This window comes from Conger conger, chromosome 2, assembly GCF_963514075.1.
Source record: "Conger conger chromosome 2, fConCon1.1, whole genome shotgun sequence".
NCBI lineage: Eukaryota > Metazoa > Chordata > Actinopteri > Anguilliformes > Congridae > Conger > Conger conger.
The window spans coordinates 74,012,055-74,031,726 of NC_083761.1; the positions used below are offsets into that span (position 1 = coordinate 74,012,055).

Genomic DNA, 19,672 nt, shown 5'->3' on the forward strand with positions numbered 1-19,672 from the left:
GAACTCACTCAACAGAGCCCTGTCTCAGCTCTCGCTTCTCTCCCTGATGAAGACTCTCCTCCTGGTCCTTCTGTTTAATCAGCGCATTAGAAGGGACCACATGGTGCGGCCTCCAGGGTAGCCAGCCTTCAAGCCATGTACACTCAGTGACCACTTTATTAGGGAAACCTGTACACCAGCGCGCAAGTATTTACTCAGCCAACCATGCGGCAAGCAAGCGCGTGCATAAAAGCATGCTGACATGGTCAAGAGGTTCAGCTGTTTTTCAGGCCAAATGTCAGAATGGGGAAGAAATGTGATCGAACTGACTTTGACCGTAGAATGATTGTTGGTGGCAGACAGGGTGGTTTGAGCAGCTCATCTCCTGGGATTTTCACACACAACAGTCTCTAGATTATGCAGAGAATGGTGTGAAAAACAAAAACATCCACTGAGCCGCAGATCTGCAGGGAAAAACGTTAATGGGAGAGGTCAACAGGTCAACATTACAACAGTGGTATGCAGAAGAGTACGCAACACTCTCTGCGTTCTTCCAGTCTAAATAAAGAGGGGAGAATAAACAAGAGCAGGGGAGGCCGTCTGCCCTCCTTTAAAAAAGAGAGCCCATCGCACAGGCAGATTTCTGGCTGGTGTGACCATGTTTTTCCACATTCCCAGCGAACGCGCTTTCAGCAGGACGGATCACCATGGGTCCCCGGCTTCACCATAACCCTTTCACACGCGCGCCCCACAGCCACAACATCAAAAAAAAACCTGCGTTTCATTCCCCGTCTCGCCCGGGCAAGCCTGAGTCACCTGCCCGACGGAATGAAAGAGAGCAAGACAGAGAGAGAGACAGAGACAGAGAGAGAGAGAGAGAGAGAGAGAGACAGAGAGAGAGAGAGAAACAGAGAGAGAGAGAGAGAGAGAGAGACAGACAGAGACAGAGACAGAGAGAGAGAGAGAGAGAGAGAGAGAGAGACAGACAGACAGACAGAGACAGAGACAGAGAGAGAGAGAGAGAGAGAGAGAGAGACAGAGACAGAGAGAGAGAGAGAGAGAGAGAGAGAGACAGACAGACAGACAGAGACAGAGAGAGAGAGACAGAGACAGAGACAGAGAGAGAGAGAGAGAGAGACAAAGACAGAGACAGAGACAGACCGAGAAGGAGAGATTGAAGCCTCAGCGAGGACAAGCCCGGCCCGAGCCGAGCACTCGAGTGGCTTCAGATGAACAGAAGCGACACGCGCAGACGGAGAGAAGAGGAGGGAGGTGGGAGGGAGAAAGCAGGAGGACAGAGAGCAGGGAGGAAACAGAAGAGAGGCGGATGCAGGGACTGAGTCAGCGGCAGCAGCACGCAAGAAAAGATATTGAGCCGGCACACGTGACACACGCGTCAAGAGGAAAACACGGAGTACAGTGTTCCACACGTGACACACGCGTCAAGAGGAAAACACGGACTACAGTGTTCCACACGTGACACACACGTCAAGAGGAACACACGGAGTACAGTGCCACACACACGTCATACATGGAGTAGTGTTCCACACGTCACACATGGAGTAGTGCCCCACACGTGTCACACATGGAGTAGTGTTCCACACGTGTCACACATGGGAGTACAGTGCCCCACACGTGTCACACATGGAGTACAGTGCCCCACACGTGTCACACATGGAGTAGTGTTCCACACGTGTCACACATGGAGTACAGTGCCCCACACGTGTCACACATGGAGTAGTGTTCCACACGTGTCACACATGGAGTACAGTGTTCCACACGTGTCAAACATGGGAGTACATTGTTCCACACATGTACAGCACATTCTGAGCCACACAAAGATGCACTCTATTTTCAGACTGCACGTGACCAGAGAAACACTAGACCTTGGGACAGTATTGTAGAAATGTACAGGGTGATGGGGCCAGGCAGAAGACAGTAAACACATTCTGAAACGAGAACATCTTTATTGTGTCTGAGAGGGTTACCCTTTCAACGGGACAGCCACGTAGACAAAGTTCTCCAAATTAATTCAGCAACTGAATGAACTGCATCAATCACCCCAATGGAGTAATGAAAGTGCGTCCAATGCGCCGACACAGCACTGGGGAATGTGCATGTTAAACAGATCAGCTGGGTCATTCATCTCCTGGCGCTGGTCGCAGCACGCCCCGGAATGCGCTTTAATGAACGGTTTCAGAGGACACTGTGTGCGGAAATGACCCTTCCTCATCCCCAGCTTTTCTACATACAAATTATAATCACCAGTAAAGTGACACATAAAAGTGACAAATGCACCTGAGCAAACTGATGTATGTATGAGACGCATGCAGAGATATCTCAAAGATGAGTGCACACTATTCAGGGAGCAAAGGCAAAAAATGCCCATTCATCTACCTCTGACCGGCCACTCCAATCAATCAGTTCAAAATTGCTTTTCAGTAAAAATGTTTTATTTTATTATACAAATAACCAATTAAAACATACTTCATCACGAGACCATTAAAGGGATCTTTCATTGAACTTCACAAAATGTCAACGTTTTCATTTTCCTTAAAATCAGCCCCCACCCGGAGACAAAGATCCTCCGTTTCTGCTTGCTTGTATTACCAGAGCAACTGCTTGCCTATTCACCAGACACACACTGAACGCCACTGCACCAGCTAGCATCTTCAAAGCCGCATGCATAACAATATCTCATTGAGAATATGAGCAATTATGAATGTATACGTTTGGATAATAATGTGGAAAAATGCAAATATAGAAACAAAAAAAAAAACTTACACTATTAAAATGCAGCTTTTTTCCAATCTACATAAATTACCAGCACATAAGGTGTATTTCTTCCACTAAATAGGTTACTAGAACAGTCTTTGGATTACATATAAAATAGAATGGAATTATAATCAGGAATATTTTTGCCACTGTTGACAAAAGTATACATGTATAAGTGCTCACTGGTATGTGCTAGATACAATGGATTTTACTATGACTGCGATTTGGGCCATGCTAATGTGTTATTGGGTTTCAATGCCTCTGGTGGATAAGCTAACATTTGTATAAAAACCATCCCATCTCTCTTCAACTGTAGATATCTTTAAGGTAACAAAAATCTTTTTAAACATTAGTAAATTTTGTGTTGACATAATTATCCCTTTAAAGTTTACACAAATCCATACAAACAACAAATATCAACCACATCACCAGTGCCATTTCTAGTGATACGAACACCAACAATAAAATATTTCCATGAGTTAGAGCCATAGGCCTGAATTTGGCCAGCATCAGAGTGCCAGTATTCAAGTTATTAAGAATGATTGAGCCCTTCTTTATAAAACATAATACTACAAATTACAAGAGTCATAATAATTACAATTTGAATTACCATGATGTTGCTTTAGAAAAGTACAGTTCAATCTTTACAATTGCATCAAAGTATTTACACAATGATTATTAGAAAATAGAAATACAACTTAAAAAAGAAAATTAAAAGCATATGTGGAAGAGGAATAATTTGAGGATGGAAATATCAGATCGCACTTGGGGAGAAATCAGGGATAAGGGACAGAGAGAGGAGGGGGGGAAATCTTCCAACAGGCCTAGTGTTCCAGAGACACATACTAAGATTAACTGAGAAAAAGGTGCGACATGCACCAAAATATTACAGTCACACACGCGCGCACACATACACACACACACACACACACACACACACTCCTATAGCATTGAGCAATATGATCTTCCTCAAGATGGAGTGCATGAGAAACCAAAAACTCAAAGACTGCCGACTTTAAAAAAAAAAAAAAACAACAACTTGTGTCCCCACACACACAAACACACACTATAAAACCGCATAGTCCGGTGTGACCTGTCGAGTACAGTACAGAAGTGGAGCGTTCGGGACGGTGCTACGAGCATTTCCACACACAGACTGCCAGGCTCCCACCGAAGAACATGTAGAGCAGGTTCTTCACCTCGTGCGTGACCTCAAAGCCGAAGCCCTCCCCGATCACCACGTGCCACGAGCTGCCGAACTTCTTGTCCATCGACTCTTTAATCATCTTGGCCGCACTCTGAGGGAGGGAACGGAGGAAATACAGGCACGCAGTTCAGTGCTAGACACTGCACTACAGAAACACACATTAGCCTGCATTTCAATCAACTTTTGTTCTGCCCGACAAGCACAGAAAATGTTAAAAATCTCAAAATATTTTCTTGGTGAAGAAAGCTAAAATTTTAATTTACGTGTAGGTTCAACTCCAGGAATATGTATTTGTTTAGCACTTTCTAACAGAAGCTTAACACCGTAACAGAAGCTTGACAGAAAAATAACAGAAACCGGGATAATTTGGACAGACCGAGTCTGAAGTTAAAAGCTCAGGACAAATGTTGACTGTATCTAGGCAACTGCCTGACAATGTAAGATGCTAGTGTATTGCCAGTAGCCTTGTCTGGGTGCATCTGATTTGTGCATTTACCAACACTGACCCACAGGAGATTCTGAGTTTTTAACTCTAGTTTGATTTTTAATGTATACGCTTATAAGGAACATTAGCCAGTACAATACAGTAAATAATGAAATTATGTAAATGCACTAGTGCCTAATACACACATTCATGAGTTAAATATGGTGCCTTGCAAATGTTTTATTAAAAAAGTATGCGGTGGGTAATTTTTCACCTTTTACTAGATCACCTGTGACACATTGACATTTTATCCACTTAAAAACGGAATGTGTTCACAGCATGAACTGCACCGAGGAGCTGCACGTGACGGATGAACACATAACTCTCTCTTTTCATTTGAGAATATTCAACAACTCAATCCCACGGGATATTGGCCAGGAATACATACTTCAGATGAAAATGCTTACTGAGGGAAACGACACTGAGGTACTGCAAGTGGGAGCGTTGCAGGCTCTGCATGATGTTCTCATCGTGCCCTGCACCTGCTATTAGCACTGTGTGGGAGCGCTGCCTTGTTTTCATCTGAAGGAATTCATCACCATATGCGCAAAATTTCTGATTAATTTTTTCCTTGACGACGAATCGTCTGAAATGTCTGTTAAAGCGTAACTTTGTGTATTGTGGGAGCTCCCCAAAAATGAGACGTGGCATCTGAAGGGGCTTATCCTGCTAATACATTTTCAATTAAATGTACTGTGTGCATTTCTGAACTGCAACTAATAGACAATATAGTATTGTGCCAATTGCATTAAAACTTACACCTTACACAGATATGTGAAAGCAAATGTCCTATTAAGGACACTGATTGACCATCTCATCATGACCACCATCATCATCACACACACACACACACACACACACACACATTCTGACCTCGTTGTTGGTGGAAAACTTCTCACAGGCAGTGACACAAAGCTCCATGGTCTCCACTCTCATCTCTTCAGGCATGTCTGTATGCTGCAAGGGACAGTAACGCTAATGACACGACTACACTGCACAGATCAGCTCACAATACAACACATTCTCTGTAAAAGTAACCTCTCACACACACTCACATACACACAAGTACTAACCCTGATCAGGGGGAAGCTGTGGACCCTTTTGTAGTCTGCCTCTTCTTTCTTGGCGTCTAACGTCTCGGCCATATTTCGCTTAAACAGAAGAGACCACCAAAAAGTCAACAGCTGCATTTAAGCCGAGCAACTTTTCACAGAGGAATGGAACTGACTACAACACGTATTTAAAGCTAGCAGGCTCGGTGCGGAGGGTTGCACGCAGTCGACTACCACCAGTTTTGAGGTTTTGAGGTGGGAGTAGAGGATCAGTAGGGTCTACAGTTTCTTTACTGCTTATTCTAAACAAATCCCAACGCAGCCCCTTGTAAACGAATAAATATATAGCTAAAAGTTACCACACTGAACCTACCAATGCAAATGGAACGGTAAATACCTACATCGCAAACTCCCCCTAACACACTATTCACTGCGGATTAGTTAGCTGTCGGTCTGGGTAACCTGAGAACGATACATAACGTAGCCGATTTACTTAAGCACACAACCTTAATTCACTCTTGCAATTCTTTAATATAGCAAATTATTAAAACAAGAGAATATTTACTTCATATGAAACGTTTAAGAATTGTACAGTAAACGAGCTAACTAAATTAGGATTAACTTCGTCGCCTCGAGGGATAAAAAGATAGCTAGCTAGCTATAGAACAAGATAATCTAAACAAACTTAAATTACTGCTTAACTGCACACCAAGTGAAGATCAATACAACTGCTTGCTACGTTAAACTGATATGACATTTCATACCATAACGCTTTTTTCTTGTGTTAAACGTGTCAGATATTGTCATGTTGATGTTAACGGATACACATTTTGCCAACTACCCACCGTTCTCCAAAGCTTAGAAGTTTTGTTACACCGCTTCTTTGGCTACAGTAGTTGTTACATTTCGGCCATAGCAACGATTTCAGCCTCCCCGGAAATACCCACCTACTTGTAAACGAGTATTTATATTGGCTAGAAAGCCCGTCAATCATACCTTAAGTTACTGTGAACAACGCCTACTTCCTTCCACGGTAGTGTTGACGACAGCGATAGTCACAGAGTTCTGTGACTAGTCCAAAGAAACATATCTTCAGTACATTAGGTGGTAAAACCGCACATTTCTAGGTCTTCTATTCTGTATGTATGGTCATAACAACTTCAGATTACGTACATTTTCAAAGTATTGTAAGGCATTACAGTGTACGCATGTTATTATGCAATGCTGTTAAACCAGAACTCCTCAGTTACCCAGTTTCCAATCAAATGGAAAAAGGTGCTCTGGAATCTGGAACTGCTCAGGAAATGCTCTGAATGCAATTAACCTGTGCATAACTGACAGGCTAAAACATATGGTAAATGGTAGGCATTTATTATCCAAAGTGCTGTACAATTGATGCTTCTCATTCACCCATTCATACACACACTCACACACCAACGGCGATTGGCTGCGATGCAAGGCATCAACCAGCTTCCCAGCTTTTGGGGGTTAGGTGTCTCGCTCAGGGACACTTTGACACACCCAGAACGGGATCGAACCAGCAACCCTCCGACTGCCACAATATATGCTCTTAAGGCCTGAGCCATTGTCGCTCCATGACACCCAGTCACTACCTGGAAAACAGGCGCAGTGCACAGAGAAAGCAGGAACACAGCCTGAAACAGAACCTTGTCTCACCCCATCTATTGGGCTGCATCCGGAGATAAGCTGGGAATAGATGATAAATCTGCTCAGCAACATAAGTGGGGAACAAAGAAAAAACAGCACTAAAAATGAGTGGATTATCTGGAGAATAAATAAATGTACACGGGCAGATAAGACTGTAGAGATCAGCAGCACATTATTCTTCATAGACGTTTTACAACACGGCGTATTACCCGGTGTGCCGTAATGCATAAATTGCTTCGGCCGGTTTACTGCTGTTTATTCTTTCTTCCTTTGTCAGAATGTTGTTTCAGATTTTATTCCTGTATCCTGCTTCCTATACGTGCTCCCTCCCTCGTTTTCTCTCCCTCTTCTTTCCTTTTACACCTCTGCGTCTCATAACCTATATTAGGCTACTGCCACATCTGTTCAAGTTCAGTCCCTGGGCATGTTGAACACTGTCGTGCCCTAAATATTCTGCGCTGAAATCAACTCATGTGGAGCATCAGGAAAGTTCATTATGAACTCTGCTGCCGATGATTGATTTAAGCAATGCAATTACCGCTCTTCTTTGTATTGTGTCAATATAAACACAATTAAATATGTCAGTCATAATATCTTATCGTGGTTTGGCTGTTTGCAATTAGTTTACTGTGCCTCTAACATATCTGGCTCACCTTGTTCCGAGCACTCTAAATTTAGTTTTGCTTTATGGATTTATTTGATTGTAGATAAACCTTTTTATTCTGGTTTTGTGGATTAGTGGATTATTTTTTCAAGGATGAAAAATAGCAGACACAGGGAGGGACTGATCTCTTTTATGGAATCAATGAAACAAACAAAGCATGATTCACATATTGATACTGTCAGTACAGTTGCCTACAGCATACCTTTCAGTGTGTGTGTGACTGTGGCGATTTGTGTGTGCATGTATGGGTTGATTGTTGATGGTACATCATGTTGTCAAGTTGCAATATGAACTAATGAAGCTATCTGGGCTTACCACATTGGAAAGATTATATTTGTGTTTGCATAAATATGTGTGTGCATGTAAGTGTGTGTGTGTGTGTGTGTATTGTGTATGCATCTGTTTGTGTGTGTATTGTGCATGCATCTGTTTGTGTGTGTATTGTGCATGCATCTGTTTGTGTGTGTATTGTGCATGCCCCTGTGGGCTTGTTTGTTTTTACCCCATTGCAGTGGCAGTAGCTTTGGACTCAGACTAAAAAGGTGAGGGCCTTTATCTTGGTGTGAACCAGCCCAACTCAAAACACAAGTACCAGCTCATATAAGGTGAGGAAGAACAGCTTGGGAAAAAATAGGGACTAGAGCTCTGATGAAGAGGCGTGAGGAACTGGCTGTACCCTGTGCCACTGGGGTACATGTGCTGTGAGCTACACCTGGCAAGAAGGCTGTACTGACTGCAGGCACCACTTTATATGTTAATACACTTCACTTTACAATTCCTCCTTCCAAGTGGGAGGACAAGAATCAAACAACGTATGAATAAAACAAGTTCTCAAAACACACCTGTGTATGCATGGAAGAAGATTACAAACAGAGGAAAGTACATTGATGTTACAAAGCTATAAAGTAGAGGTAGATAAAGAAAAAGACAGAGAATGCAATGAAGGAGAGGAGAGGAGGGGAGTGAAGAATATGCACCAGGGAAAAGGATGCAGAAAGGTATTGCAATATAAAAGACCTGCAGTCATTACAGTGATTGATCTGTGTTTGCAAATCCACACTCATCTCCTGCACTGGAAACCCAGAGTAGCAGCAAAGATGACAGAAAGGAGTATCACAGAAAAATACTGCATTTAACTGAAGAAAGATACTCGTAGAAGGAGGGAGCCACACAGAGAAAGTGAAAAGAGAATGAAAAGTTGAAATGGATTTGATAGACAACATTAGCAATTACTCATGCTTGTCATTTCAGTACAAAATAATAATTTCATTCTCACCTGGCCTTTGCTTTGTCCTCAAATCTTTGCATCTTCAAGGGAGAAGCGTTACAAACACAGCACTGCAATGCAGGTGATTTGTATATAAACATAAAATATAGAAATATAGGAATAGACACACAGTGAAAATGTTCAGTGTTAAATCATGTCTGATATGGTGCATTTAATTCCTATTGGACTCTGTGGTATATAAGCACTGTTAGAGATGATCAACACTGAACATTTTACACAAATTCAGAGCACTTTACAACAAACATATGCATGCTGTATATGTAAAAGCAATTTAAAAGCATAAGTATATTGAACCAGACTATGTGAGAAAAACACAGTAATGTGAGAATTACAGGATTCTATGTGAACTGTTTTTGAGTTTCATTCTTGATATGTCTGTGCTATTATTAAATGTGAAAAATAGTTTCCATTCTGGGTGTAATTCCGGTTTTTACGATGTTCCGACAAGAACTTCAAAGCTCAGTATCACAGAGCTGTAGAAAGAAGCCTGTTATTCTCAGATCTGAAAATGTGGATCCAGACAAATCAGCGATTAGTCATCTGAGGTGTTAGCTGAGGCGTGATCATAATGCGGCCATAATGACCCTTTTTAAAGAAGCGTTTACTCGTCTGACGCAGACCAAGCGTCACAGCTTTGACAAAGCTGGAACTCTTAATTAACGCTGCCCTGTTTGTGAAAAGGACTGAAGGAAGTGAGAGAGAGAGAGAGAGAGAGAGAGAGAGAGAGAGAGAGAGAGTGAGAGAGAGAGAGAGAGAGAGAGAGAGAGCGGGACAATTCAGAGAAGTGTGACAGGGAGAAAAAAGGACGAGGTGATGTTTTACCTCTCAAGGGGATTAGAGAGAAGATGGGAGGATAAATGTATGGTGGAGAGGTGTAGTTTTATACATGGGGGGGAGGATTCACTGGGAAGCAGAGGATGGGAAGTTTGTAATTGAAGAAGAAGGCTGAGAAAGATGACGAAGGGCGGAGGGAAGCAGGCTGGCTAATTCTCAGGTGTTATTAATATCACAAGCTGACAATCACAATCATTTGTAGTCCACGGCTAAGGAAGAGAAACTGAGTGGGAACATCAGAAGAGTAAAAAAACAATGATGCACAAGTAGATAGAAATGTGGGCAGCAAGCCAGAAGGACAGGGTAGAGGATTGGGAAAAAGGAAACAAGCGTAGGTCAGAACGTTTCTTCATGTGAAAAGACAGGCGGATGTAGATAATGCTTCAAATTTTGAAGTGAAGACCAAAAACACAAATCACCAGAGTGTTGTATATGTTTGACCCTGCTCTGATGTCTCAAATTCAAATAAGGCACAGTGCTGAACCTCCACTTTAATGCTTAACAATCAGGGCAAATTCTACAGGTCGCTCCGGTGAAAATACAGCTGGGATGTATAAGGAGGAAGTCTGGTCAGTGCACAAACTGATTTTATTCCTGATAATTATATTACAATACGGGCATTAGAATCAGAGGGAGGGAGAGAGAGACAGAGAGAGAGAGAGAGAGAGAGAGAGAGAGAGAGAGAGAGAGACAGAAAGAAAGAGAGAGAGAAATTGAGAGATACAGATGAACTGATACAAACATTTCAGGAATTTACAGGTACATGTATGAGTAGAAAAATATAAGAAAAGTTGCAAGATACATACAGGATAGCGTGTGTGAGAGTACAGAGAAGTGTAAAGAAAAAGACAGAAACACCAATAATAATTCACATGGTTTCTTTTCAGATAGCATTGTCAGCCATTTTGTTTTTAATCATTTTACTTTTCATACACATATTTCACAGGAGAGCCACAGAGATGCAGAGGTAAACAAGCACAGCACTGACATCGCAGCTGATCGTCCCAAAAACCAAAAGCGCAGGAGAAGAAGGAAAAAAGAGAGCATTGTGGGCCATGTTTACCCAGACAGGCACTTTACAATCATGTTGGTTACTGGGAGACAGAATGGGTAAAGCTGGGCAGATCTGGGTAGTGGCGGTAGGCACCCAAATGATTGTGTTCTGTACCTTGTCACACTGCTTCCTACTCTCTTTCAACAAAACTGAGCAGAAAAAATGAACATTTGCAAAACAGCTTGGTGGTGGGTATCAATGGGCCTACGGGAGTGTGCTTTTGATTTTTGATTTTTATTTTGAAATAACGGTATATTTTTATTAACATGACAGTCAGTGTGGAAAATGATGACAATGTGTTCATTCCATTCTTCATTTTAGCTACGTTCAAACCACAAAATTAGGGGCACTCAAATAGCTCTCTGTGCACACTACATATGATAGAATGGACTCCTTTTGCCATTTAGAATATGTACTGTATACATTATTGCAGCTTTCATAAAAGTATTTTTATGCATACATTCTAGAATACCTTTAAATGGTCTGCATTTATACAACAATGTACAGTTAACACTTCTCATTCACCCATTCACACACACTCACACCAATGGTGACTGGCTGCCATGCAAGGCACCAACCAGCTTTGCTCTTACGCAGGTACACACACTCAGAGCGGGATTGAACCAGCAACCCTCCGACTGCCAGAGAACTGCTCTTACCTCTTGAGCTAATGTTGCCCCTAAATGATTAACAACTACATGTCAGGCAATATTATTTCTGAAATGTATGCTTAAAACAGCAAGAATGGAAGAATCGGCAATGACTGTGTTTTCTAATATATGCGGTGTGCTTTGATTATGTTCAACCAATGTTACTTTATCCTGAAGTAAATTCAAGCTGGTTCCATTCATCTCCATGCAACCAGAATGCTCCTTCTCGATCCTGCCAACTCTGTAATCATCCTCAGCAGCTCTACCCGAAGCACTTGTGGTTTCCTGCGGAGATGGCTTTGGGGCCACTGACACGCATACACACCTCTGAGGCAGCTGCTTGAGCCCAACGCCATTTTGGCCAAACTACTCAAGGACAGCCATTTCACATCACTGAGAGGAATGCAGGGGAAACCCAGAAGAAAACCCGAGCCTGCTTAAACCGGGATGGGCCCAGATGTGTCTCACATTCGCAGTCGGCTAATGGCATTAACAAGCCTAAGCCCTGCGCTATAACGCCCAGCCTGCATTCATGCTCAGTGTCTTCACTGACAGGGCCCCGTCATTTCAAAATATTCTTTAAGGGAACGTACATTTGGTACTCAGTGCCTTGGAAAACGTACAGGAAGGTAAGCAGTCATTCTGTGCGGCCATTTTCATGATTTCGATGTGACACAGTGGCAATGTGGGGATAGCCAGTGTTAAGGGTGCATAAGAGACTACATAAGAGACTACAAAAAACACGCTACGATAAAAAGTTAACAAACAGCTTAACATGAAGACAAATATGCTGTACAGAACAATATCCCCCGCCCCATCACTAGTGAAGAAAAATGTAACAATATCACTGAAGATTACACCAGAAATCACCTCTTAAAAAGAAGAATACAAGCAGGACACGAGACAAGACAAGGCTCTGGAGCACTTAGCTCTGGCAATGCAGAACGGCTCCATTGTACAAGCTCACTGAAAGACTGTAGACCAGATCACAAACCTGCCCCGCAGGGAAACGGAGCAAAATCCAGCACGCGCTAGCAACGCACAGGCTAGCAATGGCGTAAGCCTGTAGCGTCCTGTGGGACTGCATGGACACACTTCTGTGTAGAAATACAACAGCCAATCAGACGCCCGATATTCTGCTGCACAGCACCTCCTGCTCTTCCTCCTCCTCCTCCTCCTCTTCCTCAGGGCTGGGTGTTGGCACGCTCAGCGCAGGGGTCGCGAGGCTCCTTGATGGCCCCTCCGTGAACCTCAACGTCTCTGTTCGTCCAGGGCACCACGTTGCCCAGGGAGGCCCTGCTGCACTGCGCCAGGCCCGAGACCTCGGCCGGAGTCAGGACCCGGTCCCACAGGTTGAACTGGGACAGCGCCCCCACCAGGGCCTGGGAGGCGTCGAAGCGGCCCCCAAGAGTGTCCTACCCCCGCAGCCGAGAGAGACAGAGAGACGGAAATAGGGAAGGTGAGACTGGAGATGGCAGTGGAAGAGGATGGATCAGTATGGAGCTGGGGTGTCAAATCAGGCGTGGGCGCAGGTTTTTTTTCGATTCAACTGATTATCTAACCAAGGTATTACATTACATTACAGGCATCTAGCAGACACTCTTACCCAGAGCGACCTACAATGAAGTGCAAATCGAACCCAGGGACAAGTGCGTTGAGGACCCTAGAGGTCGGTTCCGAGTCCTAGAGTGACCACATTGATACAATTTGAACCCATGAAGAATACATCAACTAACAAACTAGCACACCACGGTTGGCAGCTAGAATACCCTGAGTACAACAATAACTATACACAAGTGCTATTATAATCTATGGCCTATACAAGGCCAATCAATCAAGGTATTAGTCATTAAAAGACAGGCGTGACAGGATGACAGGTGAGACAGGATGAGTGTGCAGTGAAGGAAGGATCACAGCAGGGTAGCGGTAAACGGGCGTGGGGATCAGGTTGGATTGGCGTCGAGGCGAACGATGAGAAATGTCCATTTCCCATGGGTGTGAAAGACAACACAGCCCTACAGTAGCTTTAATGTAATACAGTCCTCAGACAGGGCTGCAGCTCTTTATTAATCACTTATGGCATTCTCCGACGTGGGGCTGGGGAGGGAGAGTACATGCCAGCACTCAGTCCAATCACGGCCCTAATTGCCTGGCGGTAATGGAAGCCCACAGGAGCTGCGGCCCTCCAGGAACAAGTTTTAGCAGCCAGCCTGGCTCTAATGTAAGGCAATGTCATTCTGTATTTCAGGAGAATATGTTACACCCACTTCCTGTAGCTCAGCTCACATACTGCACGTGCGTATACGCACTCAATTAACCAGCGAGTCCTGGGCTCCGCAGTGTAATGGCAGCATAGTGTATACATTGATTGGGTGTAAAACAAATAATACATGTGAGTGCATCGCTCTGCATGAATTAGTTCTAAATGCTGACTTAAAACACCGTTTAGATGCTGCATTAGTACCAATCTGATAGTATGATTGCAATTTTATAAATGTTTTGTATGTCTCGCCATGGCATTACAGAAGTAGTCAGAGCATTCGGCCACTGATATGATTCTGTGCACTCTATCTGGACTGCAAGGTGAAGAATATAAGCACTGTACACACGGTGGTCATCTTTGTGCTTTCGTGTTGCATTTCCACATGCAGTCCATTTGCATCATGGCAGTGAAATTGGGGAAGACTGCTGCTGTCATTGCTTACCTGCTCCTGCCCCAGAATGAGCACCCCTCCAGCCCGAATCGGGTGCCAGGCAGCCAGGCCCTCCCCCCCGCCCTTCAGCAGGCCCCCCTGGTAGGCCTTCCACACCCCGTCCCGCAGAGTCCAGCTGATGCACACGTGCTGCCAGCTGTCTGGAGGCAAGGACAGGGGCAGCTGCGCCACCTACAGGAGGAGCAGGGTAAAGACAGCGGCTGATGAGGTCTGGCTGTATGTCTTCAGTGTCTATTTACAGTAGAAACACTGTGGGAAGGTTCAGGAGAACATGGCCGTTGCAACTGCCTGGATAATAACATCCTGAAACCTGTCATTTCATTTTTGTTCCCTGTAAGCGACATGAGTCTCTCACCTTGATCTCAAGAACCATAATATATATTATACTATTCTGAAACCAATATGACAAGGGACATTAAATAAGCATAAAATAAATGATATTTTTCACAATATATATATTTTCACTGCAACCTCTTTTTTGTCATCCGAGACATAATCATGTTTTTAGTCAAATAAATGAAGTACTTCAACTTTTTTTTGCTCAGTCTCAGGAGGATATGTCCATCAAAGCCAGAAGAGACTGATGCAATAACACAGCCTCCAGTAATAACCCACAGAGTCAGATCCAGTACTTCAGCGCTTCATCTGATATTCCAACCCAAACACAGAACGCACACTCTCCCTCGCTGAAGAGCACAAAAAAGCTTTCAAATGGCAGGACAAATTAATTATCACTCAACGAAAGCACAAAAACATCCGAGCACAGCCTACAACCAGGAAATACAATTGTAAAAGTCCCCCCCCCCCAGTAAACCCGTGAAAAACGACACAGAACTGTAATGAAAAATACAGAACTGAGCAGTACGCAGCGACACGTGTTAACGGGAATGTGGGCGTGTGACGGAACAGAAGGGCTGGGCGCGGTCACGGCTCTACCTTGTCGCTGATGAGCAGCTCCACGGGGCTGTGCAGGCCCTGCAGGAGCACCAGCTCGTTGGGCTGCTCGGCCACGGAGTAGGAGAAGGGCGTGCCGATGCCCCCCTCCCGGGCCCGCAGCCACAGGCAGGCCGTCAGCGCGTGCATCTCCGGCACCGCCCGCTTCACCTTGCCGTACATGTAGTTGGTCCGCAGCGGGAAGGACAGCTTGAAGCCGTCGGGGTAGTCGTACTCCGACAGGCCTGGAAGGAGCGAAAGCGGGCGAGGCCGCCAGGTCAGGAAAGCGTTAGCGTTAGCATGGAAGTGACTCCATGAAGGGTTAGTGCTGTAGGCGACCGTAGAGGGACGAGTGCGGCACAGAGACAGAGATCTCCACCCAAAGACTGGACTCATTTAACATTTAACTGAGAACCCCCCCTCTCTCTGATAGTGGTTTTTGTGTATTCATTAAAGCAGTCAAGGTCTCAATGTCTGCCCCTCACTCTCTCCCTTCCCTCACTCTTCTTCTCCGCTTTGTCCACCCATCCAAACTAGCCTCTGTTCACTTCTGTCATGTTCTTTCTTTTTTGCCAGACTATTTGTACAGGGCATCTCACACTGTTTCACCTGTTTGTTCAGGAAATCTCACAGCATTTCTCTCTGTTTGTACAGGGCATCTCAGACTATTTCCACCTGTTTGTACAGGGCATCTCAGACTATTTCCACCTGTTTGTACAGGGCATCTCAGACTATTTCCACCTGTTTGTACAGGGCATCTCAGACTATTTCCACCTGTTTGTCCAGGGCATCTCAGACTATTCACACCTGTTTGTACAGGGCATTTCACTACTTCCACCTGTTTGTACAGGGCATCTCACACTATTTCCATGTGTTTGTACAAAGCATCTCAGACTATTCACACCTGTTTGTACAGGGCATCCCACACTATTTCCACGTGTTTGTACATAGCATCTCAGACTATTCACACCTGTTTGTACGGGGCATCTCAGACTATTTCCACCTGTTTGTACAGGGCATCTCACTATTTCCACCTGTTTGTACAGGGCATCTCAGACTATTTCCACCTGTTTGTACAGGGTATCTCAGACTATTTCCACCTGTTTGTACATAGCATTTCACACCATTTCTCTCTGTTTGTACAGGAAATCTCACAGGATTTATCTCTGTTTGTACAGGAAATCTCAGCCTATTTCTCTCTGTTTGTACAGGGCATCTCAGCCTATTTCCACCTGTTTGTACAGGGCATCTCAGACTATTTCCACCTGTTTGTACATAGCATTTCACACCATTTCTCTCTGTTTGTACAGGAAATCTCACAGCATTTCTCTCTGTTTGAACAGGAAATCTCAGCCTATTTCTCTCTGTTTGTACAGGGCACCTCAGCCTATTTCTCTCTGTCTGTGCAGGTGTACGAGGCGTTTTGCGCTCCTCTCTGGGCTCACTCTGCTCCAGCTGGGCGATGCGGTGGTGCAGGGTGCTGATGCCCTGGTCGATCTCCTGGTGGTGGCTCTGCGACTGCTTGCGGAGCGTGGCCCTTTCCTTCTCCAGCTGATCGATCTTGCGCTCCAGCTCGCCCTCCAGGTCCTCCACCCGCCAGGGCGCAGTCTCGCCCAGCCTCCGCGGGGCCCCAGAGATGCCCACCAGCCCCTTTAAACTCATCTCTGACAGGTTATGGGCCAACGGGCCTAACTCTGACTGCAACATGGAGACACAAGAGAGAATAGATGCCTAATGTTATTCACTGGTCATTTTGTGCGTATAAAATATTTCATAACTACTTAATATACGGCTTTGTGAGTTCTATATGGCTCTAGCATCACACATTAGTACTGTAGAGAAGGGAGTATACAGGGTGGACAATATGCCACACTGCAGCATATGTGTGTTTCTTTCAGCGGTGTGTACGTGTGCGTGCATGCAAGCATAATGTGTGTGTTTGCATGTGTGTGCGCATGTGTTTATGAGTGTGCGTCTGTGTGTGTGTGTGTGTGTGTGAGAGAAAGAGACAGAGACAAATTGAGAGATACAGACTAGAAGCAGAGATAATAGGAGGCAGTAAATGAGAGACAGATTTAGACTGAGGTTAGGCTTGTGTGAATATATTTATACTGTAATACTGTCCATGAGGACAGATGCAGAACGAGGCCAATAAAATCTGCCTCCTCTCCCCCTCACTGGCTCTGGGGGCCACATTGTAGCAAATTAAACCTGCCAGTTACGGTGTAAACACAGCGACATATTACTATAGAGGGATTGAGAGCTTGAAAATAAGCCTTGGTGTAATCACTAAAATCCTCCATACAGTTAAACTGTTAAACCTTGTTATACCAATGAGTACACTCTACGTTCGTTTTCATAGCCTGCACAGGCTAGAATCTCGTGCGGATACACATACATTTTAAGAACATTTAGACATTTATCACAGTTCTTGAATATTTGAAACGATTTAAAATATTGTTTGAAAAATAGTGACTTAGGATTTGCTGTTTAAAATGGCACACACATCATGCATCAAATGGCAGAAAGATATTATAAATCCAGGGGAAATTAATAGATTTTCAGAATGCAGACTGAACTGCAGTGGGGAGTTAATAGAGTGAATAGAGCGACCTCTTAATTGAATTTCTCACACCACAGTTCGTCACTCAGAATCAACGCTGTCTTGGATCTTTTTTTTTTATTGACTCATGAGCACACAAACTAAGTGAGAGTGAAGCAGGGAAGATAATCAATTTTCACTGAACGTCAGCCAATAATGTGGCTCTTCCTCAATTATGTAATTTACGCTATAACATATCAGACAAACAATTTAAACACACCAGTACATCTTATGACAGACCATTCCGTCTATCGCTAAACCTCTCAATGATGACGATCAACAGGAGAGACAAAACAGCACAAACTGACAACGCTTTCCAAACGAGTATACACTAATCACTGAGGACAATATGTTCCAGAGAAAAGCACGCCAAAACACAGCACGTCATTGCTTCACCGGTCTAGCTCTTCAATTACCTCCAGTTTCTCGATGCGGTCCTTCAACTGAAGAATGGCTCGTTCTAGTTCCTCCACAGCACGGGCAGTTTGCATCTGAGCCAAAGCCAGAGAATGCACATCGTCGCCAGCCATGAGACGGCGGTTATCTCCCCACATACCCACGCTTCTTTCGACCTCTGCGCTGCGCTCCTCCAACCCGCTTTCACATTCAGACAGCTTCCCTGTTAGTTCCCTTATTGTTCGCTGGTCCATTAGGATCTGGTCTTTCTGCTGCAGCACGGTCTGCCGCAGTTGCTCAGCGGTGGTGCGGAAGTATCCCAGGTCCTCGGCCGAGTACGAAGACGGCTCGTCGGCTTGTTGCTGAAGGTTATTTGTTTTGCATTCTCCAACAGGAATAGGGGTGCAGATGAGGCGACTAAAACTAAACTGTTTCCTGCCTCCTGACCCGATCCCGCCCGAATTGCTCAGTTCGTTTAATGTAGGCGCCTCCAGGCTGACCCCCACACCTCCAGACTCTGTTGATTCAGAACCGTGGAGAGCGCCCAGAGAACCAGCGTGTGCAACAGAACCCGGAGAGAGGGACTGCAACGGTGCATCCGGAGCCAGCGACTGGTTGTCCGCCAGTGGGAGATGAGCTGGGGTAGAAGACCCCGGGTAGACGCTGGCAATGATGCATATGACCGCGCCGAGAAAGGCCAGCATCCCGGCGGCCAACAAAACCGCGACGAACTTCAGGGTGGCGGTGAGAGAGGTCGATATAAAAGAGAAATTGGAGCGCTTGTTATTAAAAAAAACAACTTTCCTGGTTGGAGAAACAGGCACGAACAAACCGCACTCAGTTGGTTGTCGGGTGTCTCTGATTTATACGAGAAACTAGATAGCGCTACGATGCGCTATCATGCCACATAGCTATCCATTACCTGCTTTTAAATCGAAAAAGTGTAGCCTACATTTGACGCCTTTTAAACCAACTAGCCTAGAATAATTATTTTGGATACACAATGTTATAAATGTAGCTTCCTCGTGCCGTAGCTTCCTGTTGTTTTCCGTCCCTTCTTCGTTCAAAAATAGAAATAATGCAGAGCTGTTATGTTGTATTCTTTCGACTGCAAACGTCCTCTCGCTCTCTGTTGCTAAGCTGCTACGCCTGTGTAGTTACTGTGGGGACCAGGAGAGAAGGTGCAGTATGTGTGAGAGAGAGAAAGAGAGAGAGAGAGAGAGAGAGAGAGAGAGAGGAAGGGAGGGGGGGCACAAGCAACAGAGAGGGAATTTATACTTCTACTACAATCTGATTTACGGGAACCATGGGCAACATCCTGGTTCAGTTCAGATAAAAAATACAAATATTATATATTTTTTTCCGCTGCAAA

General features: G+C 44.6%; 2 protein-coding genes across 2 annotated transcripts; both read right to left on the reverse strand.

Annotated features, from left to right (window-relative positions):
- Window positions 1–2,471: 2,471 nt before the first annotated feature.
- dnal4b (dynein, axonemal, light chain 4b) lies at window positions 2,472–6,428 on the reverse strand. The gene is made up of 4 exons (XM_061231479.1): window positions 6,343–6,428; window positions 5,519–5,596; window positions 5,319–5,402; window positions 2,472–4,052 (listed from the first exon to the last, which is right to left on the reverse strand). The coding sequence occupies exons 2-4, from the start codon at window positions 5,588–5,590 to the stop codon at window positions 3,888–3,890; spliced, it is 321 nt and encodes a 106-aa protein (XP_061087463.1). The 5' UTR covers window positions 5,591–5,596; window positions 6,343–6,428; the 3' UTR covers window positions 2,472–3,887.
- A 4,411-nt stretch (window positions 6,429–10,839) lies between these two features.
- On the reverse strand, window positions 10,840–19,445 carry nptxrb (neuronal pentraxin receptor b). The gene is made up of 5 exons (XM_061232454.1): window positions 18,321–19,445; window positions 16,748–17,000; window positions 15,306–15,547; window positions 14,361–14,540; window positions 10,840–13,070 (listed from the first exon to the last, which is right to left on the reverse strand). Exons 1-5 carry the CDS (start codon window positions 19,002–19,004, stop codon window positions 12,840–12,842), a joined length of 1,590 nt encoding a protein of 529 aa, XP_061088438.1. The 5' UTR covers window positions 19,005–19,445; the 3' UTR covers window positions 10,840–12,839.
- Between the last annotated feature and the right edge of the window lie 227 nt (window positions 19,446–19,672).